The following is a 25,178-nucleotide window of genomic DNA, read 5'->3' as shown; positions in this document are numbered from 1 at the left end:
GTAAACTTTATAGCAAATCTGGGCTCAATTTGTGCGCCCGGAAACATAATTGTGCTGGAATGCACTTTTTAAAGGGCTGTAGAGCTACTGCTTCTACTGGCATCAGACAGATTGGAAAATCCATTTAGACCAACCACTGGCTTTGGCTTTTTGTTTAGTCTTTCTTCTGTGAGAGTTTTCTGATGATACGATGATTGAGTCCAGCACTTAATCAGAGGTTTAACTCCACTCTCTCCTGGGCTTTCTGTTTACAATGTGTATTTGCTGCCTTCAGGTGAACACTCTATCCAGACAACTGCACTCGGAGCTTGCTGATGTAATGAATGAAATCTGGGCCAATGAAGCTGTCAAAAGTGCCGTCCTCATCTCTTCAAAGCCAGGCTCTTTCATTGCTGGAGCAGATCTTGAGTAAGTTTGGGTGGCAGTAGAAATTATGCTGATGGAGCTTTCTCCGAAGTCCAGCATCCGGGGCAAAAGGTCTGGTGTGCTGCRAAGTCTGAGCGGTTTCTCATTGACATTTCCACAGGGGTGAGGCGGAGAATGGATATGAAATCCATGTGCACAGGATGTGTAACTTGGCAGGAACTTGCTTAAATGAAGTTAGGGCCTTGATGAAGAGGAACATGGCTAGGCATTAAACCCCATTTGCTTCTAGCACTGGGTCGCTCCTTCCTGCCTGCCAGGGTGCAGCCAAGGAAAGTTCCCCGTCTGGCTCAGGGGTGAGCATTGTACTTTGGTCTGGGGCACAACAAGAACAGATAATTTGCATGCAGAACTTCATTTAAGCTGGTTCTTGAGTGCCTGGCAGTTGGCCAACACAGCCCCTTGATTAGGCAGTCTTGGCTCTCCGCCATATGGAGCATCTGAGCAGCCTCCCAGGCTGAGTAACTCTTGCAGGCTGTGAGTAGGCCGTATGTGGGTGCTCTCACCTGGGCCTGGAGTGCAATCAGTTGCCAGTCCTGCCTTGGGAATGACAGAACAGTTGTTTAAAGACATTAAAAGCCAGGAAGCTCTGAGCGGAGAAGGTAAATTACACATCAGCCCTTCAAAAACTTGTTACCTTTTTGTCCAGCCTTATTCAGGAGCAGAGACTTGATCCATGCTGTGGTGGGAAGGAGGCAGTAGCTTTAGCTGGTAAGCAGGGCAAAAGGACAGGCTGTGTTTAAGAGGTTTCTGCTGGTCTCAACGCTGTGAGCCTGCTGAATTGTGCCTGCCTGGCAAACACTGCTAGCCTCTGTGAGAATAATTGGCTCCGGGAGTCTCTAATTGGCGGAGTGCAACGTCAGAGCACTGGCCATCTGCTCCTCTAAAAAGTGATCCTGGTCTCTCCCTTCCACCCTTCCTGGCAAGTGCTTTGAGGCTTCCTATGACCCTTCCTTCTCTCCCCAAAAGGCTTTCAGAGCTCTGACACAAGGAAACTCATTCACTGCCTGCAGGCACAGTCCGATGTCAGTATGCAGTGACTTAACCCACTGATTTTGGTAGTCTTCCTGTGTTGTCCGTTAATCTAAATCTGTGGGGCTAAATAGCTCTTGCCTGTCTGTCAGTCATTGGAGCTTTGTGGGAAGAGGGGAATAAAATCCTTGAAGCACTCTCCATTTTACTGCTGTTTTCTCAGTGCTTTTCCAATTCTGATCAGCCTTTCTGCCTCACTGCAGCATGATTGAAGCCTGCAAGACTTCTCAGGAAGTGACTCAGCTCTCTCAGGAAGGACAGAAGATGTTAGAAAAAATTGAGCAGTCTCCAAAGCCCATAGTTGCTGCCATCAGTGGCTCCTGCCTGGGAGGAGGACTGGAGGTATTGGACAGTTTGGGGTCTGCCAAGCAACAGTGGGAGTTGGTAGCACCGGTTCTCTAAACTAGCCAAATGATGCCCGCAGGACTATTCTGAAAGGGTGTGAGAGGGATCTGAGGCCTGACGTGGGTTCTGTACATCCATTCAAACGAATTCGTGGCTAATTAATGGTTTGGTTGTGCTTCAGGGCTCTGCCATGCTAATTTTTCTGCTACTGTTGAAAGAGAGCTAATCAAATATAAATCTGTGCATGCTAGGCTAATATTCAGATGAGGGCACTCCTGGGAAAACAAGCTGTTTCCAGCGGGCTTTGGATCTAGATAAATGCTGCTGGCAGAATCCAGGCTGGAAATAGCTTCTTTTCAGTTGAAATAAGCCTTGCATCCCAGCAACTTGTGTTCTTTTAAAGGTTCTTGTGAGAAGGATGAGATTGGGAAACCTGGTCAGGCTCCAACCTGGCCTACATTCCCTCTCACTTGCCACTTCAGCTGGGTGCAGTATTTGCTTCATAATYTCTGTTTAGGATTATGCATTCTTAAGTAGCTAATCTTCTCATCTCTGCCCAGTGTAATGATGAGGAAAGAGGAGGCTTTGTAAATTGAACAGCTCTGTGATTATTCCTGCAGCAAAGTTTTTACTAAAATGGAATATATTTCTGGGGATGGAGTCTCTTCAGCTGTGTACTGATTTCTCAAGCAATTTCAGCTTTTTGCAAGCACAATGGTGAAGAATCTGGACTTGGTGATCCAGTGATAGACTGAGCGTCATGGCTGCTCTATAAATGGGATTGTGCTCTGAGTGCGGTGAATGAATTTAGCCCCTGAGAGTCCAGATGAGATTTAAAAATAGCTTGGCTCAAATCTGTTCTCTTGTGTCCATGCCAATAGCTGCTTGCTATCATCAGCCCTGTTTGCCCTCCTCTCACTGGAGGAAGCCATGAATGAGCACAGAGGGAATCTGCGGCAGCTGAGCTAGGGAACTGGGGATGAGAAGAGGAAAACTGGGGCAGGGTGTGGAAGGGAGCTTTGTGATGGGTGCCCAGTTCTTCTGTGGTCTCTCAAAGGGAAATCTTGAGTTGTTTTCTCTTCCCATTTTAAGGTTGTCCTTGCCTGTCACTACAGAATAGCAACAAAGGAAAGGAAAACAGTCTTGGCCCTACCTGAAGTGTTACTGGGACTCCTGCCAGGGGCAGGGGGCACTCAGAGGCTGCCAAAGATGGTAAGTAGGAGAAAAATCTTAATATCCCCTTCTGCTTCACGGCATGCTCCCACTCTGAAAACCCCTTTCTGCCCTTCCAGGTGGGACTTCCTGCTGCCTTTGATATGATGCTGACTGGGAGGAACATCCGTGCTGACAGAGCAAAGAAGATGGGTCTGGTTGACCAGCTGGTGGACCCACTAGGTCAGACATGAGGATGCTAGCATTGTCTTCCAGCTGCTTAGGAAGCTGATCTCCTGCCTGTCGGTTAACCTCTCCACCTTGCTGAAATGAGTGGAGAAGCCCTCCATGCAGCCAGCAGTCTAATGCAGGCAGAGTGTGTGGTTTGGAAAGTCCTTACGATGCTCTGCAGTGCAATCACCATTCCCACCTGAGAAGCATGTGTACAGGGACCTTGAAATGTCAGGCTCAGGCTAAAGCTAAGTGAATAGGGAAAGGTTAGAATAAAGGGTCGGCCTGTTGGCTCTCTTGCGTAAGCTAATTATACAGATAAGAACCTGCATTCCTCATTTATCATGTCAGAGGGACAGATTGCAACCCCTAATAAAAGGAGACTAGGTGACCGATGCCTACATTTATGCAGCCTGCAGATGTTAATCTCAGTGACAAGATCTTGAGAAGAAGCCAACCCCCACAGCTTAGGTGCTCTGACTTGCTAACTGACTTTCAGTTGGATGGAGAAATTCCTTGCAAGTTGCAGACCRAATTGCACTTCCAACTCCTAAGTGGGCTAATGAATAATTGCTTGCTTCTGCTGTTCTTGCATCAGGGCAACTTTTTTGGAAGGTAGCTGACTGGAGGGGCCAACCCTCTGCAGCCTCTGCCGAAAGCTCTGAACAGCTGCAGCTGGGAGTTAGAAACCATCGTGGCAGCTGATACTACCACATAGTTGCAGAGTGCTGAGCTCAGTTTCCCCAGCCAGAGCATGGCCGAAGGACCCAGTGGGCGATTCGTGCCTTAATTTGATGAACAAAAAAAATCTGCCTATCCTGAGAAAAGCAGGGGAAGCCCCAGTGTCTGYTCTGTTTCACATACCGCTGTTCAGCTGGGTGAGATGTCTTTAGCTTTCCTCTGACTTACAAAATGGGTCAGTGGCACCCTGGCTTGAGTAAAAAATCTGCTGAGTAAACTTTACCACTGCGTAGTTGCTTAAGTATGGTCTTGTAAATGTGGCTTTTTATACCAATGATTACTCTGGCTTGCTAAAAGGAAACCTGAACTTTTAAAGAGCTGTTAGGAATCGTAACTCAGATCAGATAAGCGTTTAGGAGGAACACAAAAAAAAGATCTGTGAACCTTAGAGGCGTTCTTTGTTCATTCAAGCAGCACCCAGTGCCAGAAGGCTTTTTGCTGAGTATTTCATGTTCATTCTGAATGTCTGGGCAAAAGCAGCTTTATCTGTGGTGATGCTTTAACTGATAATAGAAGGCTCTAAAGGAAAAAGGCAGCATTAATCAGGAGACAATTTCATCTAGTGGGAATGGCAGAAGTAGATGGACTGTAGAATCCAAGGAAGAGGTTTCATGGGGTGCTATTAGTTCTCCTTCAATAAGGAACTCTTCAGCATTCTTTTGATCCATTTAATAATGTGCCCAGATTTTTTATATAMTTAAGCAGATGCTAGTTGACAGCTTGAAGCTTCCTTGGTTAAGACCCTACAGCAATTAAGATGCTGAAAGGCAACTGCAGGTAAAGAAGCACATATGTGGATTTCACCACCTCACCTAAATAGTTCTTACAGTTCAGGTCTATAAATAAAGTGTTTTTTCCAGCTGCAGTATCAAAGTCCAGAGCTTGTGGGCATTGAACGCAAAGCTAATGGAAAGGGGAAATGAGGTATTCACATACTGTAGCACCTCACATCACTAAAGCTAAAGGTCCCRTGTTGCCTTGATGTGGTGGAAGGGAACTTGCAGGCTGGTAAGGTTTCAGCTCAGAAACCCCTTCACCCTTGGAGGTGGGAATACTCTCAAGTTTCCAATGAATGCTCTAAAAGCTGTTGGTCATTGCTGAAACGCAGACTAGGCAGCAGCTCTGGGGTAAATTTTCCGAGCTGACTGTAAAATGAAATCTGCTGTATCATTAAGTTTGGACTGTTTTTCTCTAGACTGGCTCTGACTTACTGCCAGGGAAAGGTAAAACATCCTAATGGTGAGCTCTTATGATCTGGTCAAAATGCCCGTGTTCCTTTATCTGCTCCTTGCCAGGAGACCCTCCAGCAGGCAGCAGGATCTGGAGTCTGCAGAATATGCGCTCTCAAGTTTCTGTGAAAAGAGAAGTGAAACCTTCAAATTCTGTAGAGTTGAGGGGGAGTCTTTGTTTTTTCTTTGTTTTTGTTGTTTTTTGGGTGGTTTTTTAAATAACTGTTTTCCCTATCAGGGAGCAGCTGTCTGCTGTGGTATGTTCTTAGCTCTGAGGACCCTGTACAGCATGTGGGTGTGGTTGGAGCTGTTCCCAGCAAAGATTAATGAGATTGCCCAGCTTAAGGATGCAGAGTTGTAATCTTGTCAAGTTTGTTCTGCTAGGTCAGAGGCAGCCCAGCCCAAGGCTGCGCTTTCAGCTGCAGTTTCCTTGTGGTGATCCTGTGAAAATTTACTGGGCAGTGCTCCTTCATTAATTACTCATTTTATTTGCCTCCAGCAGCTTAATGTGCATAACTGCATTTTCAACCCTGTGCTCTGTTCTCCTGTGTTAATGACATCAGCCCTGTGGTTGGAAATTGTGCAACCCACCCCCAGAGTTTGCTAAAACATGCCTTTGTAATGGCTTGCTTTGTTGTTTTTAGGACAGCTTTGTTAGCACAGATGAGCAGCGAGGTGGATTGCATGCCACTTGGGATCTGGTTGGAATTTACTGTATTTGGTACTAGCTAAAGCAAGTGAGAGGTTTCCTGCACCTAAGGTCAAAGGTTGATGAGGTTTTATTGTGCATTGGCTCCAGTACAAATAACTTTTAGGGATGCAGTTACTGATAAGTGTTGCCTGGATGTTTAATAGCCATAGTGTCAGTACAACTCAGTTGTGCAGACTTACTGTACCACATAGGAAAGCAGAGGTGCAACAAGAGGTGGGAAGGCAAGACACTTATGTTTTGTTAAGATATAGGTGTTGCCTACAATTACACAAAGTGAAAGGATGAGAGGGAATAGACACAAAYTGCAGCAAGGGAAATTTCAATTAGATGTTACAAAAAGATCTTCGTAATGAGGATGGTCAGACATTGCACGGGAGTTCAGAGAGGTGGCAGGATCTCCATCCTTGGAAGTGCTCAGAATGTGACAGAGCGCGTCCCTGAGCAACCTGATCTAATTCCAAAGTTGGATTTAACTTGGAAGTTGGCCCTGCTTTGAGCAGTGGGTTAGACCGGATGGCTTCCAGTCTTCCCTTGCAACAAAATTATTCCATGGTTCCATGACAGCAGTGTTGATGTTTAAGGAACGTACTGCTGTCTACTGTTGGGAATTGGCATTTTGGCATTTCTGCATAATGCCATGGATATTAAATGTTTTGGTCTTTTCAAATGCTTTCCTGCTGAGCCTTTCCATCTTGTTCATAACTTTTCTTTTGTTCACAGGGCCAGGTCTGAAAGCTCCAGAAGCACGAACAATTGAGTACTTGGAGGAAGTAGCAATTGGCTTTGCCAGAGGACTAGCCAACAAGACTGTGTCTGCCAAAAGATCAAAAGGGCTAATACAGAGTAAGTCTATGGGTATCATAGCCAACTCCCAAGAGACTGTAGTGAGTATAATGCGACTTTGATTCTCAGGGGTATGTTCATGCTCTTTTTTAATTCCAGCTTCAAAACAAAGTTCTTTCATGTTGTAATAGTCTCCAGAACCAGATGGGTTGATAGAGAAAACATTACTCTGCACATCTGATCTTCAAGTGGCATTGCCAGAGCTGTGCATGGTGACTCCTGAAGTGTACTAGAAGGGAGCCAGGCCTGGGGGAGGAAACAGCACCTCCCCCCGGAGGACTATCCATCTYGTAAGCTTTAGTAGCAAGTTTTGTACCAGCCTTGTGTAATCAAGTGGGGAGAGGCACATGGACCTGCTCTGCACTGGTCCTCTTTAGCAGAGCCCAGAAATGATGACATCTGTCTGTGCAAGTTCTGCTCCACAGGTCAGCTTTGCAGTCTGTCACTGACTGCATTAGGAGGATAGTTTAGCCCTAAAAGGGACRTGTCCTTGGAACAAGCCATAGAAAACCATCTGACCAGACCAATGCTAGCTGTGTCTAACTGGGTTTCAGGTGCACGTTCCTATTCCAGATGTGCAATATTCACACCTATAGTCTTCAACATTCAGGTTAGTCATTTAAAGGCTGGTTATGCATATAGGACCATGCTGAGATGTGTTCTGTCCCATCTTGCAGAGATAACAGATTATGCCATGGCTGTTCCATTTGTGAGGCAGCAAGTCTACAAGACAGTGGAGAGCAAAGTTCAGAAGCAGACCAAAGGACTCTACCCTGCTCCACTAAAAATCATTGAGGTAACTCCTGCTGAGACACATGAAACTACATTGAAGGTGAATCTGCAGGATAAAACATGGCAACAAAGAGAGGGAAGGTGGTTCCTTCGTCTGAGTCAAACCACGCAGTACTTTACAGAAGATCAGTCTTGATGAGTACTGGCTGTGTTGTATGGAGCAAACATTCAAATTCAGAATAGCTTCCCAGAATATCACCAGCAATTCATGTGGTACTGGCACCGATAAGGGAAAGATCAATAATCCCAAATGAGGGAAGGCTTAGCTGGAAACTTTCTGTGCAACTTTCAGCTGCAGTTTCTTCAGGTTTCCTGTACAGTTTCTAATGAGATAATTAACCTGTTTGAAGCAAGGCAAGTTGCTATTTTCATAGCACTAAGCACCCAAAACTTTAAAACTTAGTCCCCTAAGTAACACAGGCATTGTACTGCTTGAAAACATTGCCCGTGGATGAATTATTTTAAAATGACTTTTCACTATTTAAAATGTTGCCAAGACTTGTCTAAAACCAGTGAATGTCTCCCTCTGACCCTGGGAGCACAGTCTTACTGAAACAGTTCCTGAAAGTGCGAGGTATGTGTAAAACTTAACCCGACAGAAAGTGCATTGCCATTGTAGCTGCTCTGTGCTGGAAGGACCAGATGGTTCATAGCTCTGCTTTGGACAGCACTGACAGGATCCAGAGAGTCTCAACTGTCCCTTGAATGTTGGGGAAGGGCTGATGGTGAAAACAGGAGGCACAGCTGAACAAGTAATTAAAGTGTAGCTGTTGGCAGGCATGCCTTAACAGTGGCGTATCTTTACTGCTCTTCTTTGACTAGGTTGTAAAGACTGGTCTTGATCAGGGGCATGACGCTGGATACCTCACTGAATCCCAGGTAAGGAGATTAGGTCCCTAGTAGTAATCGGTGTGTTATATAGAAGTGGAAGACTTGTGTTTAGCATTGCACAAAGGAAAATACTCTTCACAGGCTGCTCAAAATGGTGCCTTGATCCCTGCCCCCTCTTCTGGGAGTGGGACTGTGAAAATGGCTTATCTTAAACAACAGAACTGTTTTTTCAAGCTTCTTCATCAGTGAAAAGAGCTTGTRGCCTTTTCTTATTCCTGTCTGTTCTATCTTTTTTGAGTTGGGAGTGACCAGATGAAGTTCACCATTCTACATGTCCCATAGTAGGATTTTCTGTTTGTTTTTTTGTTTGTTTGTTTTTTTTGACTGATTGATTGTCATATGAAACAGGTACTCTATAGGTGGGTATAGTGCTGTCTTAGTCTCATGAGTACTCCTCAGTAACGTGGTATAACTAAGTCATTTCTTCCAAAACTTGTTACCTTTCATTTTTACCAGCGTTCRGTTTCTTCTGCCACCTTTTTTTCACTGTCATCTTTGCTTAGAGTGTTGATTCTCCATTACTTGTTTGCTGTTTGTCATGTTTTCTAGTCCAGATACTTAGTGCTAGCCCTTTTTCACCCATGAATAATTGTGTACTGTTGAATAGATGTTGTTTTTCAGTTCTTGTTTCTCATCCAAAACAGGACTTCTCTCTTCTCTGTCCCTCTGCGGATCTTACCTATCTATTTACCACTCTGGTCAGAATACTGGCTGGTACTTGCCTTTCAGAGGGACACTGACAGACTAGAGAACTGGACAGACAGGAATTTCATGAAATTCAACCAAGGGAAATGCAAAGGCCTGCGCCTGGGGAGGAATAGTCCCAGGCACCAGTACAGGCTGGGGGCTAACCCTCTGAAAAGCAGCTCTGCAGAGAAGGACTTAGGAGTCCTGGTGAGCRACAAGTTGACCGTGAGGCAGCAATGTGCCCTTGTGGCAAACAAGGCCAACAGCATCCTCAGTTGCCTTGCGCAGAGCATTGCCAGCAGGTCGAGGGAGGTGATCCTTCCCCTYTACTCAGCACTGCTGAGGCCACACCTGAAGTGCTGTGTCCAGTTCTGAACTCTCCAGTACAAGAAAGACATGGAGCTACTGGAGCAAGTCCAGCAAAGGGCCATGAAGATGGTTATGGGCTTGCAGCATATGACACATAAGGAGAGGCTGAGAGAGCTGGGATTGATAAGATCCCCCTGAGCCTTCTCTTCTCCAGGCTAAACRATGTGTGTAACTACCTGATGGAAGGCAGTAAAGAYGGCAGAGMCAGACTCTTTTCAGTGGCACCCAGTGAAAGGACAAGAGGCATGGGCACACATCGAAACACAGGAAATTCCACCTAAACATAAGAAGAAACTWTTTTACTGTAGGGGTGATTGAGTACTGGAACAGGTTGCCCAGAGAGGTTGTGGAGTCTCTGTCCTTGGAGATATTCAAAACCTGACTAGATACGATCCTGAGCAGCCTGTTCTAGCTGGCCTTGCTTTGATCAGMAGTTTTGGACTAGACAATCTCCAGAGGTCCCTGCCAGTCTGAACTGTTSTGTGATTCTGTGAAATAAGCTTCCGTTTCACTGATCCTTTGCCCTCGATCCTTTAGTTTCTTGGCACGTTGGTTAAGTTTAGTACCAGTAGTGACTGCTAAGGGAAGTCAAACCTTGTGCATTTTAAGGCCCAAAGTATTTCTCCTCTCAGACTGTTTGCTGCTTTTTCCCATTCCTAGATCCAGCCGGTGGTGAGAATGAGCATGTATTGCAAAGATGCAGATACATACGCACACAGCTGGCCACATGGATCAGCACAGGCAGAGCAGTGCCTTTACTAGCACCCATGTAAACACAAACAGCAGGCGCGTAGACATGAACAACAGGGATGACCGATGCTGTTACTCCTGTTTGGCTGATCAGAATTGAGATTTACTAGTGGTTATACATGTGCATACATGCACGCACACTCACACACGTACGTCCCTCCAGTAGCTGTCTGTAGATCCTTGGTCTATCAAGCAGCTGGCCCCAGACCTCTTGTCCTACATGCTCTCCAGTGCAGCTTGAAGTTTGCTAATAATTAGAGAGATGCATGCACACACACAGGAAGACAGGCATAGAGTTTAATTTGCAGACAGGACAGACTGGTGATCAGGTGTAGCACTCGGCCAGACAAGCGTTCTGACCAACAGCTTGCTTATGCCTGACACTTTTATTTCCCACCTCTCTCCATTTTCATGTGCTTGTTCTTCCCCCGGCCATGTTGATCCCTCCCTTTCTCTGCCCTTGTCTCCTCCCCAGTAAACAACATGTTCCTAAATACTTTTCCCTCATTGGCCCCAATTTTGCTACATCTGTACCCAGATTTGGAATTTTGATACTGATAAGGTAATCTTGGCCTTACACACTGTTGCTGATATGGTTACCTGGGCACTGCTGGCCTTGCAAAACTTGACACCCCAGAAGGTCCCCAATGTTCCCGTCCATTTATCTCTGCAGTTTGGTCGTCTCTCATGTCACTCCCCCTTTACCACCAATGAAATCCAGCTGTTCGTCATGGYTGTTGTCGTCTGTAGTTTTTGTCACCTTCTCACACAGTTACCTGCCATGTCGAGCAGTTTCTTGTGACATGTCTAGTAGTTTCTTTTGTTCTCTTCCAGTGACTAGGTCCTGGTCTGAGATGTAGCCATCTGCTTCATACCTTAACAGTGATCTCCTGGATGTACCCCTTCTGTTCCAGTTATTCATTCCACCTACATTTGATCTGAGGCTAAATAAAAGTTTGGGGATACTTTGTTCCTTTCAGAAGAGGATGAATGTTTTTTCCTCAAAATAGCAGCAGGATAGAGATCTTCCCAGAACCCTCTAAAGACAAAGCGTCTGTGTGATGTCTTATTTATTTATTTATTTTTAATGTTTCTCTCTTTCCCCCAGGATAGGAGGTTTGCAGGTTCTCTTACAGGCTTTGTGTCTGGTATTTTAACGAGTCTTTAACTCGCAGGACAGTGGTTAAGGAAGATACTGCCTGCTCTAAAATGTTGTATTGATGGTTTTTCTAGAGCTGGATTTTCCTTAGCTGGTTTGGCTCGGACAGCCTTGTTAGTTTGCTGTCACCTTAGACTGTCTCTTGTCTTCCTGCCTCTGTTCCTGACTGCTTTGATTTTGTTGCACAACCCTGATCCTCTGAAAGTAGCATCAGGCTACAGTTCTCAGTGAGAGCTGGCTTGTTTAAAAATTTGAAAAGGTGTCAAAAAGTCTGAAGGCAGGATCCTTTTACCTGGCAGTCAGTCACTGGGGCACTGGTCCCCAGCTAGCTGAGGATGTGGGGGGGGGGGGGTAGAAAGGGCCACGTACTTGCCCTGGTCCTGCCACTGGGGGAAGTAGATCGGCTCCTGCATTGATCTCATCCTGACTCCACAGCTGCTGGCTGGTTGAGGCAGCAGGATTGCTTCTGGTTTACCAGCACAACAGTGAACTGCCAGTGAAAGCTCTTTCCCAGAGTGTGGTGGGAGAGTCCTACGAGGAGTGGCAATAAGCTGTGAATGGGTCAGTGGGTAGGAAGGACTTGGACGTAAAAGTATCACGGCTATTCTCATTCCCTGACAGGCTCCTACTAGGCAGACCCTGAGGGTTAGAGGCACATACTCTTTTCAGAAGCTTTGAATTATATTGTTTATGGAAAAGGACATTGAAAGAGCAGTTTCCTACTGCCTTCTGGCAGCCTGTATGGGAGGTGATAATGCAAAGTGGGCTGTGCTTAGCATTGAAGGTAACTCTGTGCAAAGAGGACGCACATGCCCTGTCTGCTCTTCCATTTCTGTTCAGGTTACTAGTCTGTGCAATTGCATGGGTGACTGTGCTGCCCCTTTGGCATATTTTTGATGTGTGCATGTTGAAAGTGTGACAGTTGTTAAAGGCCAAACTCTTTGCTTCCCTCTCTCCTTTCTTCCAGAATTTTGGCCATCTTGCAATGACTAAAGAAAGCAAGGCGCTGCTTGGACTTTACCGTGGGCAGGTGCAATGCAAGAAGAACAAGTTTGGAACACCTCAGCGAGAGGTCAAGTAAGTGCAAGTGTGGGATGCCTAAAGGAGCAGTCGGAGAACCTCTGCTGAAAGGCTGTTGGGGCCGACTGGTCTAGAGCCCTGAAAAGCAGCATAGCATAGCAGAGAGATTTCCAGCTCCAGAAGGCCAATCTTCTGCAGTTCAGAGGTCTCGCTCACAAGTGAAATCTTCTTGTGTGACCTCACTAGAAGTACCACCTAGATGGGCAGGATCTGTATGAGTCTGACTGGCAGTAGAAATTCAGCTATTTCTGGCTTTGAATGTGTCTCCCCTTTCTGTGTAGGACCCTGGCTGTGCTGGGAGCAGGGCTCATGGGAGCTGGAATTGCACAGGTTTCAGTGGATAAAGGACTGAAGACCATTCTGAAGGACACAGCACAGCAAGGCTTGGACAGAGGACAGCAGCAGGTCTTCAAGGGGTATGGGAGCTTAAAGGAATTCACTCGAGATTGGCTGAGGCCTCCTTTAGTCAAAATACTCCTCCACTTTTAGGCGATCGGGAACTCCTGACACGTCTGTCCCTTTGGAGTCTTCTTCCAGTAGATATCACAACAGTGCTTTCTTTTAAGGTTGCCCTATGCAGTGTGCTGGGATATTGCTACGAAATAGGTCCAGTGTATTCAGCCTTAGTTCCTTAGGTAGGTAGACCACCTAATATGTGACTGCTTTCGTTTTTAGATTTAGCAGTAGCTTATAGAACTAAGGGGAGGGGGGTGCTCTTGTCGGGACGCATCAGATCAAACCTCTGAAAAGCTGGATTTCTTTCCCCCATGCTCCTGGCTCAGCAGAGATAGTGCTCAGCTGCACAACTCTAAGGACTGTAAATGACTGACCTTCAGACTAATGCACCAAGAGTTGCGTGAGCAGGGCCCTACTTCTTCCGGATGGAAAGAGGGGCCAGTAGGCAGAGTGACAGTCTTGCTGGATTGCAGATGGTGTTTTGGGTCCCAGCTCCAGGAGGGGTGGATGAGYTTGGTGTCACAATGAACCAGGGCCTAGCCTGGAGCTCTGACGGAGCTGTCCTTCCCTAGGCTGAACAGCAAGGTGAAGAAGAAGAGTCTGACAGCATTTGAGAGGGACTCGATTCTCAGCAACCTGACGAGCCAGCTGGACTACAAAGGCTTTGAGAAAGCAGACATGGTGATCGAGGCTGTGTTTGAGGACATTAACATCAAGCACAAAGTGCTGAAGGAAGTGGAGGCTGTGAGTGTCAGTTCTGAGCAGCTTGTGCTAGACATAGCCCCTGTACGATGGACRCTCAGTGTGTCTTGCCCTGCTGGGTTTTTCACATCTCCTCTGTGCTGCAGAYTAGTGCTTGGTACTAGTTACTCATTTCAGTACATGGGTGGGTGCCAACAGCAATTTTCCTATCCAGTTCTGACATACCTGGACTCCTGGGAGCCACTCCAAAAAAATTTCCATTTGTCTGAGTGCTTTGTGACAGGTATGTCCTTCTGTATTTCCACGMTATATAGTCCTTTACCTGCTATCCCTAGCTTGCTGCCACTGCTCCTTTTCTGTTCAAGAGCACRCTTGAGAAAGTGGCTGTGTATATTAAAGGAACTGGCCTGTGCTCCTCTCTGGAGTCCCTCCTTAGTGTCTAACGTGGTCGCAATGAACTGGCAGAATCATGGTGGATCTGAGACAGACCAGTATCACAAACCTGGAGAGAGATCAGTGTAGCTGTCCTGCAGTTCAGTTCTGGCTGACTTGCACTGCTGCTTTAGGATGAGTTTCTAATGTTGTCTGCCCTGACGGATTGAAAGAGATTCATCTTGTTCGTAAGGCATTACCAAATGCTGGGATGCTCTGTGCTAGTGCTGTTCTCTCAGGGCTCTGCGCATCACAGTCCGAATCTGACCTTGGACATTTAAACTGTCTTCCCCCCCCCTTCTCCACAGGTGATCCCTGCTCACTGCATCTTCGCCAGTAACACGTCTGCCCTCCCAATCAGCCAAATTGCTGCTGCTAGCAAGAGGCCAGAGAAGGTGAGTGCCCAACACCATGGGCCTGCTGTGAGTCTGCTCTGTGCTGAGCTGCTTGCTAGTGGCAAATGGCTTTGCTATTGAGGAGGGCTGGGATCTTCTGCTTCCTCCTCAGAACGTGAAACAGCTCGACCTCTGCCTCCAGTGCAAGCTTTGAACAAAGAGCTTGTGATCCTTGGATAGGTACAAAGGGGATGAAGGTGGACTTGCCCCAAGTGAGATGTTGGTGCAGCAGGGCACAGTACTGCAGGGAGATCAGTGCTTCAGGAAGCAGTAATGCACACAAGAGGCAGAGAAGCTGTGGAAAGACTCAAGCTGAGAAAATTCGTTAGATGTAGGAGTCATTTGCCATGGCAGGGAAGTACCTTCCTAGGGAGAAGGGCACTAATGTAGCAGCAAAAAGGGAAGAAAAGTCAGTGGCTGGTAGCTGAACTCAGAGATGCTGAAACTGGGACCATGGACCCATTTTTTTTACTGGTCAGCCATAGGATCAGCTCCTGAGGCGGGTGACACTGTGAAGGTGACAGAGCACTGGAACAGGTTGCCCCRAGAGGTGGTGGAGTCTCCTTCTCTGGAGATATTCAAAACGCGCCTGGATGCAATCCTGTGCAATGTGCTCTAGGTGACCCTGGTTGAGCAGAGGGGTTGGACTAGATGATCTCCAGAGGTCCCTTCCAACCTCAGCGATTCTGTGATTCTGTGATTCTGTGGTGGGTTTTCTCTGTGGCTCCAAATGATCCACCTGAACAGGAGGGTACTTTATTGCTTCTACTCAAGTCTAAGCAGCAGTGCCATGGCCTGCTCCTCCCTGGTAGCTGCATCCTCATCCCATAGCCATAGCCCAGAAAAGGATATCTGGGTCAAACTCTGTTTCACATGGAGCAGCCTGCCGTGAGGGACACATTTGGTGGAGTTACTATCTGAGACATGCAAATGCACTGGATTGAGAGGAGTCAGCTGCACACACAGTTTTGTAGTGGCATCCATGACTGCTGAGGGCATCTGTGATAATCTGTTAACTATGAGGCTGGCAGATCTGACACAGGCCTTACAGGAGACATGCACCCTTCAGGAGCAGCAGGAGGGGAGGCCAGACATGACACTGCGGTGTCCAGAGTGGTGTGAGGGATCTGTGTGATCAGGTAGCATCACCTCCCAACGGCTAAGCATCAGTCTGGGTGGCCTTGATATAACACGGGGGAAATGCTTTCCCCTAGCTTGAGGAATCTGCTTTGCCTGCCTGGGGCCAGCAGGCTGCCGAAAATGCAGGCCAGAGTGAGCATGTCCCATGGCAAGATGATCCCATGGCAAGAACCAGGCTCTTTGAGATATGTGGGAAGGGGAGGCAGTAGCAGCTTTGGGAGAAGGAAAGGGAAGCTCTAGAGCTCTGTCAGAAAGTGTTACACAAATGCTGCTGCACAGGTGCCTTCAGCTGCTTCCCTAAATTCCTACAGTTCCTGCAAGGGTCTCAAATCTACCCAGGGCAGTTCATTGCCTCTGCTACTTATCTTCYTGTGGAAGTTCTGTGGACACCTGTAAAAGTTGTAGAGTAAAAATGTGTGTCCCAGCTGTTAGAGGTACCTGTGACCTTCATGAGTCTCTTTATGGCTTGCTGTTCAGACCTTAGTTGCATCTGAAATGCAAACTGTCTTATTTGTTCATACTCGCAAATAGCATCCTCTTGCTGGATAAACTGCCCATGTAATACCTCTTTATGGGGAAGCTAATAGGAAATCAGTTAACTAATTAATGCATTTTCTTTAATTACTTTTGCAGTCTGCAACTTTCCTGCAAGGTGTCTCTGACTTATGTAGATCTTAGTGCCAAGCATAGCTTCCAGGAAGCATGAAGATGACATCCTGATTACATGGCTGTATTAGGAAGATCAGGCACAGAGATGAATAATCTACATTTAAATGCCATTCCCAAAGGAAGGCTTCGCTTACCTCTATAATTAATTTCTGGAAATGTGCCGCCTTGTCCGTAGATTACTTCATCACTTTAAAAAAAAAAAAAAAAAAAGCAGAACACTGAATCTGCTCAACAGCTGTCTCTGTGACTGCTGTTCCGCTGTGAAAGCTCAGGAAAAGCACCACTTAGGAACGTGGCCGCTTTCCCAAGTCAGATAGCGCCTGCAGATCATGCAGTGCCCATGGCTCGCGGGGGGGTCTGAGCTCAGCTAAGATTCCCTGGAAAGCTTTGCTGCCAGACCATTAACAAGTACAGACAGAGCTGAGCAGCACGCACTGATCTTCAGTGGGCTGAGAGCTGTGGGCATATGCTGCATCCTTGGGAAAGCCAAGGAGAGAGGGAGCTGGAAAGTGCCCCCCTCGGAGAAGGATCTGGTGGAATATGTGGCTGAATGATAGCGCAGCATGGTGACAAAGTCTTGCAGCCTGTGCTGGCCTGCTTCCTCCTGCAGCTGGGCACTTGACTTTCCCAGACGATTGCTCTGGGCACCAGAGTCTGTTTTAACCCTCCATTCTTCCTTCTGCCCTAGGTGATCGGGATGCACTACTTCTCCCCTGTTGACAAAATGCAGCTGCTGGAAATCATCACCACAGACAAAACATCCGAGGACACAGCTGCCTCTGCTGTTGCCATTGGGCTCAAACAGGGCAAGGTTGTCATCGTGGTGAAGGTGAGGGAATACTGCCCGAATAGGAGCTGGGTTAATGAATAAAGGTCAGTCTTGTGCACTGAGGTGAGGATGTAACATGGCTGTGAATACACTGGCCTTAGCTACGTCTGCTGTGAAGTCAAAAGGGAGGTTGGAAGTGGGCTAGTGCCGAGGTGATCCCTCAGGAGGCTGAAGTCTCAAGTGGCATCTGAGAGCGGAGTCTGGGCAGGACTCTCACTGCCTCTTCTCCCTGCGGAGCAGCAGAAATAGAGGGACCTGTGAGCAGTAATCCTCCTCTCTTTGGGTTTAAATCTCGTGTGAGAGGGAGGGCAGAAACACACATGTAAGTGTCAGGGAAGAGCTGCACAGAGCGGGGGGAGAGGACTGAGTGCAGCACAGCAAGTCAGGAGTTGTGAATGAATCACGGTGGCCTCTAGGARGAGGCAGCAGGGCACAAAGCCATGGGTTTGGGCTGGTTCATTAGGCTGACAGTTGCTGTTAAGCACATGGCCCTCTAAACAGAGCAGGTCTCATGCTCCATAGTAGAAAGCATCAGTGATGCCATTTCACCTGTGCGGCAGGATTAGCTTGTAGGTTCAGAGCAGTTTGATAAGTGTATGTTCGGATTTGTCTTTTCATTGAAGTGTGAGGTTGCCGGTGCTGCAGAGCAGGTGTTTGCTGTGGCGCTGGTAACATTGGCTTGGCTAAAAGTGCCCTAGGTGTCTCTGTAGGCCAGTGGAGATACTGTGCTTCTCTAATCCTCACTTCCAAATTAGATGCTTCCCTGAATGGCAGTTTGCAGCTAATCTGTTGCTTCCTGACTTTGTGAGCAACATCAGCAGGTAAAACAACAGATTAATGCCTATTTCACTCAGGCTGAGCACCCTTTACCCCCAGGCAGCCTTTTGGGCTTGGTGTGAAGCGAGGGGACTTCTGCAGCCTGCCTGGGACCTCCAGGCACTATTTTAAATAAAAAACACCCTGGGGACTTCCAGGGAGTAAATTTCTGAAGGTTTTCAAACCCTGGTGAGCCCTACAGGTAAAAGCTGTTCCAGAAGTCAATTACAGACCATTAAAAATAGAGCAGTTCAGTGTCTCTGCCTGTCAGTGCCTGAACTGCAGCTCAGACTGTGAAACAGTTCTTGTGTGATCAATAAAGGTAGTGTTCCTGCTGTTTGAACTCACCTGCCTTCCTGTTGCACTTCTCTCCCCTAGGATGGGCCTGGTTTCTATACCACCAGGTGTCTGGGGCCAATGCTGGCAGAAGTGGTCCGAGTTCTCCAGGTGTGTATTCGGTCGGCTACTGAGCATCCAGCAAACCCTTTGTCCAGCCACTGCACTCAGTTCCTGCTTGGTACATGTCCCGTGAGCCGCATCTCTTACCCAGAGCTGTCAGGAAGCTCGGTTGGACAGTTGTTGCAATACGGTATCTAGATTTGAAAACATCCAGGGTACACGTGAGGCGGGGGGTGAATTGCAGGCGCAAGGGTGCGCCGTTATCTGTGCYGTGTGACACGGGGAATGGACACTGCCTGTCTGCAAGGCAGCTCTCCCTAAGCTGCAAGCTGCCCTCCCTGGCAAAACAGCCCAGAGCTGCAAAGCAGAGAGCAGGGTTTTAATCGCAGGAGTCAAAATGGCAACCGGGAGCAAGGCAGGGAGTGAGCGTGCAGGTTTCTCTTGGCTCTGCCGTTGACCCAGTGGCCAGACTTGAGAGCATCTTCCTGGGCTGTGATGAGTCAGGCTGTCTTCATCAGGGCATGACCTGCAATGGCAGGGTGGACCATGAGCAGATCCCTGCCCACCATGTCCTACCTTTGCCCTGTTTGGCCTTTGAGGTGAGCAGGTTTTTGTTGCGTTCAAGGCAAAGCACCTTGCAGAAGAGAGCCCTGTCCTGCCCCAGGCTTGGTGCCAGCTGTAAGAAATTTGCATCACACTTTGTCAACAAGTGGCAGTGGGATGTCAGCCCCAGTTTCCCTGGACGTCCCCAGCACGCTCTTGTCTGAGCTGTGGTGTGACGGGACCCAGTATAGGCAGTGATGAGGCTCTTCCCTCCCTACACAGCAGCAGCAGACAGTCAGGAGTGGTGCAAGCTCAGTTATGCTGCTCCTGTCCGTTCTCAAATAGCTAATGGGGCTGGTTGCAGTCAGTGGCCCCGGATGGGGGAGGGTCCTCATCCAGAGAGATCTTACTGCTTCTCCTCCTATTCCTGCAGGAGGGTACTGACCCAAAGAAATTAGACACCATCTCCACAGCCTTTGGCTTCCCCGTCGGTGCTGTCACACTGATCGATGAGGTGGGTGTGGATGTGGCCACGCATGTGGCTGAGGACCTCGGCAAGGCCTTTGGCGAGCGCTTTGGAGGAGCCAACATCGAGTTGTTCAAGCTCATGGTGGAAAAGGGCTTCTTAGGTGAGACACTAGGCTGATTTAAACCAGCACGTTTCCTCTTTGTTCAAGGAAGAGTACTAGCATCCATCAGATTTCTCTGCCTCAGGCGAGAGAGCAGAGAAACAGTCCTGCGAATGGGGCAGGAGTCCTTCTCAGCTGAACCCTGAGTAAACCCTAGGCTGCAGTCAGACCTTCCTTTGCAGAAATGGCTGCAGCAGGCAAAGATGCTGCCCAGAGCCRAGGCAGCAGACAAGATGACATGAAGCTCTGTCTGGCCCCTTCATTAAACCTGCATGAACACTCTGGGATGTGGGGAGGAAGTGAATGGAAATAAAGGTGCTCAAGTGAAACAAGCTCCAAGCTGAGATTTAGAAGCTGTATGCAAGGAAAGATCATGGCTCCTCCGTATGGCAGCTGTTCCCCAGTGTTACTAGGCGCCGAGGCAGCTGTGCTGCTGAACAAGCCAGGCCAGAGCGGTGCGTGTCAGTGGGACCTGCACTTGGGCCATGACTGCTTTTGCCCTCAAAACGTTGCCTCTGACTGAAACTGGCAGTGAGGATTACTCGGGAGATCTTGTAATCTCTGTCCCTCCCTCCCAAGCATGTACAAGGACTATGCCTTTTTGCTGCTGTAGCCGTGGAAGCAGTGACATTTTTTGACTGTTGTGTGCACCTAGCAAAGGCATTTGGGCCTGGCACAGTGGCAGCACCTTGCCAAGGAGTCAGATGGACAGTCTCCTTCCCTCTGTGTCCTTGGTGAGGCAGGAAACATGTTTGCTTTGAAAGGCAGAGAAGCTGCCTGTGCTGGGAGGATCTGCTTGTGCTAACAGAAACACAAGAAAAGCTCAGAGGCAAAGGTGTCCCCAGCAAGCGAGACACATGGCAGGATGTGACTGTCTCTTTTTTTTCCCTGGCAGGCCGCAAGGCAGGAAAAGGCTTTTACGTTTACCAGGAGGGGGTGAAGAACAGGAGTTTGAATCCTGGCATGGATGAGATCTTGGCGCGGTTCAAGGTGCCAGCCAGGCCTGAAGTGTAAGTAACTGCGCAAGCTGAGCAGCTGTGCGGGCTGGCTCTTACCCCCTGCCAAGTGCTCCTTCTCCTGGCTCTGAGCAGCAGCAGGAGGGCCACGCCAGGCAGCACTGGAGAACAGAGTTGAACATGGAGTTGCTATAGATGGCATTTGGCTGGTCTCGGCTGGCATATTTGGGTGTAGGCTGTTAGCTCTGGAGAGCCTGTGCTAGTGGGGACATGGACATGCCTGAATTTACCAGCATTCACTTGAGCACTTCTGCAGAAAGCTTCCCTGTGGTGGGGCTTGTTGGAGCAGGTGGGTTGGTTCAGCCCCTGCCTTTTCCTTCRGGAACCCAGACCTTCCTGGTGTCACACCTATTGAACAGCCTGGCACTGAAGTGTCTTTTGGAGCAGTTCCCATTTGACTTGATCAAGTCCTTGCCACTTTGCTCGCCTGCCTTGGGTTGCAACACAGATCTTAGTACTCCTTAGCCTCATGGAGCTAGGGATGGTCCCCGTGAGCAACAATTCTTTCCCCCCCACCCCAAGCCTGGCACTGTCCCCCTTCTCTGCTGGCTTCACGTGCTCCTCCATCCAACTGCTTTGTTACCTTCAGAACCTTAAAGACTGTTTCCTTCCAGCTGCACTGAGGAGGACATCCAGATGCGCTTGGTGACGAGGTTTGTGAATGAGGCAGCCATGTGTCTGCAGGAAGGGATCCTCAGCAACCCCGTGGAGGGAGATATCGGTGCTGTGTTTGGCCTGGGCTTCCCGCCATACCTGGGAGGTAAGTGGGTTCATCTGGGGTGCTTGTGAGACTGCACGCTTTGGCTCAAAAGCAGTGTGGTGGGCATGCCTAGTGGGCTCTAGCCACCAGAGATAAGCAGCCTTTAAGGCCAGGTTTGAACTGCAAATCCTGTCCAGCCTGAGTTCCTTCTCTCCTATAAAGCCTGAGCCAGAGATGTTCCAGCATTGCCAGCCACACAAGAGGGGGTGGTGGGGCTGAGGGCTGCTTAAAGGTGTGTGATACATTTCTGCTAGGACCCTGCGGAGTTCCTCTCTGCTGGGACCAACTGTATTACAGGGCTTTCCAGGGTGATGAGGATCAAACAAATCAAACCGGGCCATTTGCAGTGTCTTCAGGTATGAATAAGAAGGCAGAGTCATGCTAGCCCCAACCTTGTCAGCCCTTTCCATAACCCCAAAGGAAGACCTCTTAGCATGGCTGTTAGTTGTGGGGTATGTGGGAGATTTGCAAAGGACCTACATTTTCAAGAGATCCCTGGCTTCCTCTTGTGCGGTCTTGTGTCTCTTAGCCAGTGGAAAGTGAGGCTGAACTTTGGCTCTGGTATCTCTTCTCTTGCCGTAGCTGCTCGCCTGGGTGGGCAGGCAGAGTTCTTGCCATGCTTCTGGAATCCTGGTCTCCCACTGCATGCAGAGCTCAAGAATGGTGCCAAGTACCCACTGTTCCCCTCCTCATGCCCACAAAAGGCACAGATAAAACCAAGCCGATAAGCACCGTGCAGCACAGCTGTGATTTTCAGGCCAAGGCTTACTTGCTCAAGCCAGCCAAGAGCATGGGCAGGGCTCTCTTGGACCCATCTGCAGCCTGGCTGGATGAACACAGCCATAGTCGGACAGTGGATTAGGCACAAGCTGAGGTTTGGGTCACAGTTGGAGGGTACTAGATGGTCTCAGTCACAAGCTAGTGCTGCTACTGAGTACCCAGCACTTTACCTTCTCTAGACAAGCCCAGACTCAGAGACAAATCCCAACTGATCTATGCCCCAGCTTGTCTCCTTCCTTGTGCTCACAAGGCTTGCATTACCCCCAGCATGTCCTCTGGCCTCGGGGGACCCTTGCAGCTTTGCTGCCAACGTTAAGGTGGATGTTTCAGACCAAGCAAAATGGATGCTCGCTCCAGCATATCAGCAGCTGGGCTCTGACTGGGATGAAGCTCATACAGACACTGGGACTATCCCCAAAGTTGCCACCACAGTGGTTCAGTCTCCCTCTGCTCAGTGCAGATCAGCAGGCAGAGAGCAGGGTTCCTGCACCACGCGCCCACATGGCGTTTTGCCCAGACGCTGGGGTCCCTTCCGCCTAAGGATGGATCGGCTGAATCCAGTGCTTTCACCCTTCCAGGCACCTTGGTGCTTCTCATTGCCTTGATACAAACATATCCCACTTTTATCCCTCTGTCCCTGGCAGGTCCCTTCAGGTACACAGACTCCTATGGAGCCAAGCAGCTGGTGGACAAGCTGCGGAAGTACGAGGCCGTCTATGGAAGCCAGTTCACGCCATGCCAGCTGCTGCTGGACTACGCCAACAACCCAAGCAAGAAATTCCACCAGTGAGAGTGGCCCAATGCCTCCTGCCCGTGATGCACCGACAGCTAGAGCTGGGGCCCCCCAGCTCTCCACCAACACCTCATTCTCTGTAGGTTAATCTGCGACGTACCTGGGGGAGGCAAGGAAGGAAGGAGGGAAGCAGTGGACTGCCTTGTGGCTTGTAGTCATTTCAAGTGCCTTATCAGCTACTGTATGTTGGGCACTTCCGTCCCCTGCCAGCGTGGACCTGGGGTCTCCATGTTGGAAGAAAGAAATTCTTCTGCATTCACCTCCATGTTGCGCTCGCTGGAGCTCCCAGCATGGCAGGCAGCATCTGTGACATGGCTGGCTCTGAGGCCTCGCTTTCTGTAAACCTCCAACAATAAATCCCCGTCTCCTAGGTTTGGACTCCATGCCTGCTTCTAATCCTGTCTCACTGGGGCAGCAGCCTCTCRGCTCTGAGGAATGGAACCACTCGGGGTGGAAATAAAGCATTCAGGCAATCCTCTGGGGTCCTCTTGATGTGTTAGGRGCCGCCCACGCTGGCCAGCAGTGTGCTGAGCTGTGAGACCGACAAAGAGGCAGTCGGCAGTTGCCAGAGGGTGGGGAAAGGCAGGGGAGGGTAGCAGTGCAGAACAAAGCCCTGTTCTGTCACCTCCGCCATCAATCAGTGCTTGCGAGGAGCCTCYGGCTCTTTTGTCTGGCCCTGAGCGCTGCCGCCAGGGTTATCCTGGCAGATGGACCCTYCTGTAATTGCAAATCAAGCAGCCAAAGGCCAGAAGGGTCCCCCTTGGGGAGAGCTCAATTTAAACTAAAAGGCTTTAAATCTCTGTGCACCTGTCACTAATTTCAGAGCTGGCCTGGCCTCCGCTTCCTTGGCTCYGTGTGGTGCTGGGGGCCACAGCTCTGCCTTGTCTGGGCTCCAGCCTTTCTCTGTAGCCCAAGCGGGGCTCTTACCCCAGGCCGGGACCTGGGCAATGCTGCTCTTTTCATGTGGTGTGTGTGTGCTCATTTCTCAAAGTTACCRGTATAAAAACAGGCTGAGGCATAATCTTGTCCTGCCTCTGCTGTCCTCTGTAACACTGTGGGAGGCATCCGGCTGCTTGCAGAGCTGCAAAACAACATTCAACCCTCCCCGGAGGAAAAGCAGCATCTCCAGGAGCCGTGTCCACGCTGCTGTGTGGTGCTGTCCGTGTCCCCCTTCCCTGGGAGCAGTGCTGGGATGGGGCCGAGCTCCTCTTCCCTGGGCCTTAGGGGCTCAGGCCCTCCTGGGGGGGTGCCCTGCTGCTTGTCCTCTCCTGCCTGGCCCCACCTGATTTGATGAACCCAACCATGCCCAGGGCCCTGTGGGGTTTTGAGCTGCAGCTGCGGGTGGCATGAGGGCCCTGGGCTGCTCCAGCCCTTGGTGGTTGCAGCGTGCTGTTTCGGGGAAGTTTGGGAATGATGGGGCTTCGCGAGGGCTGTGGCTGACCTTGAAAGGGCACTGACCTGCTCCCAGGGGTGATGCCACGGGGCAGGACCCAGGCCACTTGCTGGGGATGGGGCATCTACGCGCACCTACTCCAGGCGAGGTGCCAAGGGCGTGCAGGGCACAGGGGTGGGAGCAGCACCTCGATCCACCGAGGGCCCCTTTCTGCCCCGCTTCCCCAAGAAAGGGGCCTCTCCAGTGGCTTGTTTTCTCCCATACGTTTATTACRCTAATCCACAAGGATTAAGTTAAACCAGTCAAAGCAAACTTCAATATTTTCCAGCCCTTTGGGGCCAAAATTACCGTCCAGTGTTAAAACAGAAAAGGGGATGGGGCAATGGGGCCGAGCTCCCTGGGAAGATGGGGCGAGCGGCCGTGGAGGACAAGGTGGAGGAGACCCTGTGGGGGACAGCCTGGCAGCGCCGTGGGAGGAGGCACTGCCACACGTGGGCACCCCGGAGTGAGCCAGGGGGAGATTTCAGTCCAGGGGACGAGGGAGAGTCGGAGCCGTGACTTATCACGGCTCTGCGGGAGCCCTTTCCGTGAAGCCTCCTTGGCTCGGCTTCGGGGCAAGGCAATGCTCCTGGTCCAGGGTGGCCAGGCAGGCACCGGTGGTGAGGCCATGGCCATGGGGCAATGGCCCGGGAGGCACACCGAGTTTGCCAGCGGAGCTGGCATGCGGGGGGAAGACGGACCCCAGCGTCCGGCTAGATCTTGGGCCGCCAGCCCTTGATGAACTGCATGATTTTCTTCACCTGGAGCTTGGTGAGGCGGAAGTCGTCGGCCAGGATCTCCTCGCTGAGCTGCACGAAGATGCTGCCGTCGATGCGCTCCCGCGCGAAGAAGCTGACGACGTCCTCGGAGAGGCCGATGAAGCGCAGGCACTTGGAGACCTCCTCCACCGAGAGGGCCGAGAGGTCGGCGGGCGGCAGCCAGGGCGAGCCG

The 25,178-nt window shown here is 49.6% G+C and overlaps 2 protein-coding genes across 3 annotated transcripts in view; one reads left to right on the top strand and one right to left on the bottom strand.

Annotated features, from left to right (window-relative positions):
- HADHA (hydroxyacyl-CoA dehydrogenase trifunctional multienzyme complex subunit alpha) overlaps positions 1-23,270 on the top strand; it is a 28,785-nt gene extending 5,515 nt beyond the window's left edge. Inside the window, exons 4-20 of one of the 2 annotated variants that reach the window (XM_026080192.1) lie at positions 275-408; positions 1,659-1,797; positions 2,893-3,012; positions 3,093-3,195; positions 6,586-6,708; positions 7,386-7,504; positions 8,323-8,379; positions 12,324-12,433; positions 12,718-12,852; positions 13,465-13,636; positions 14,335-14,421; positions 16,919-17,059; positions 18,254-18,322; positions 19,251-19,446; positions 20,342-20,456; positions 21,077-21,222; positions 22,647-23,270. In XM_026080192.1, the coding sequence (XP_025935977.1) occupies positions 275-408; positions 1,659-1,797; positions 2,893-3,012; positions 3,093-3,195; positions 6,586-6,708; positions 7,386-7,504; positions 8,323-8,379; positions 12,324-12,433; positions 12,718-12,852; positions 13,465-13,636; positions 14,335-14,421; positions 16,919-17,059; positions 18,254-18,322; positions 19,251-19,446; positions 20,342-20,456; positions 21,077-21,222; positions 22,647-22,792 (2,112 nt within the window). In that variant the 3' untranslated portion in view covers positions 22,793-23,270. Of the gene's footprint in view, positions 1-274; positions 409-1,658; positions 1,798-2,892; positions 3,013-3,092; positions 3,196-6,585; positions 6,709-7,385; positions 7,505-8,322; positions 8,380-12,323; positions 12,434-12,717; positions 12,853-13,464; positions 13,637-14,334; positions 14,422-16,918; positions 17,060-18,253; positions 18,465-19,250; positions 19,447-20,341; positions 20,457-21,076; positions 21,223-22,646 lie in introns of those variants that run through there. The other variant, XM_026080193.1, reaches the window with a different exon arrangement.
- A 1,555-nt stretch (positions 23,271-24,825) lies between these two features.
- The window catches only part of GAREM2 (GRB2 associated regulator of MAPK1 subtype 2), a 12,225-nt gene continuing 11,872 nt past the window's right edge, over positions 24,826-25,178 (bottom strand). Inside the window, exon 7 of the mRNA XM_026080224.1 lies at positions 24,826-25,173. Within this exon, the coding sequence (XP_025936009.1) occupies positions 24,941-25,173 (233 nt within the window). The 3' untranslated portion in view covers positions 24,826-24,940. The remainder of the gene's footprint in view (positions 25,174-25,178) is intronic.

The sequence above is a fragment of the Apteryx rowi genome, unplaced genomic scaffold (genome assembly GCF_003343035.1).
Source record: "Apteryx rowi isolate R43461 unplaced genomic scaffold, aptRow1 scaffold_511, whole genome shotgun sequence".
Classification (NCBI taxonomy): Eukaryota; Metazoa; Chordata; class Aves; order Apterygiformes; family Apterygidae; genus Apteryx; species Apteryx rowi.
This window is presented reverse-complemented; position numbering and strand designations above follow the sequence as displayed.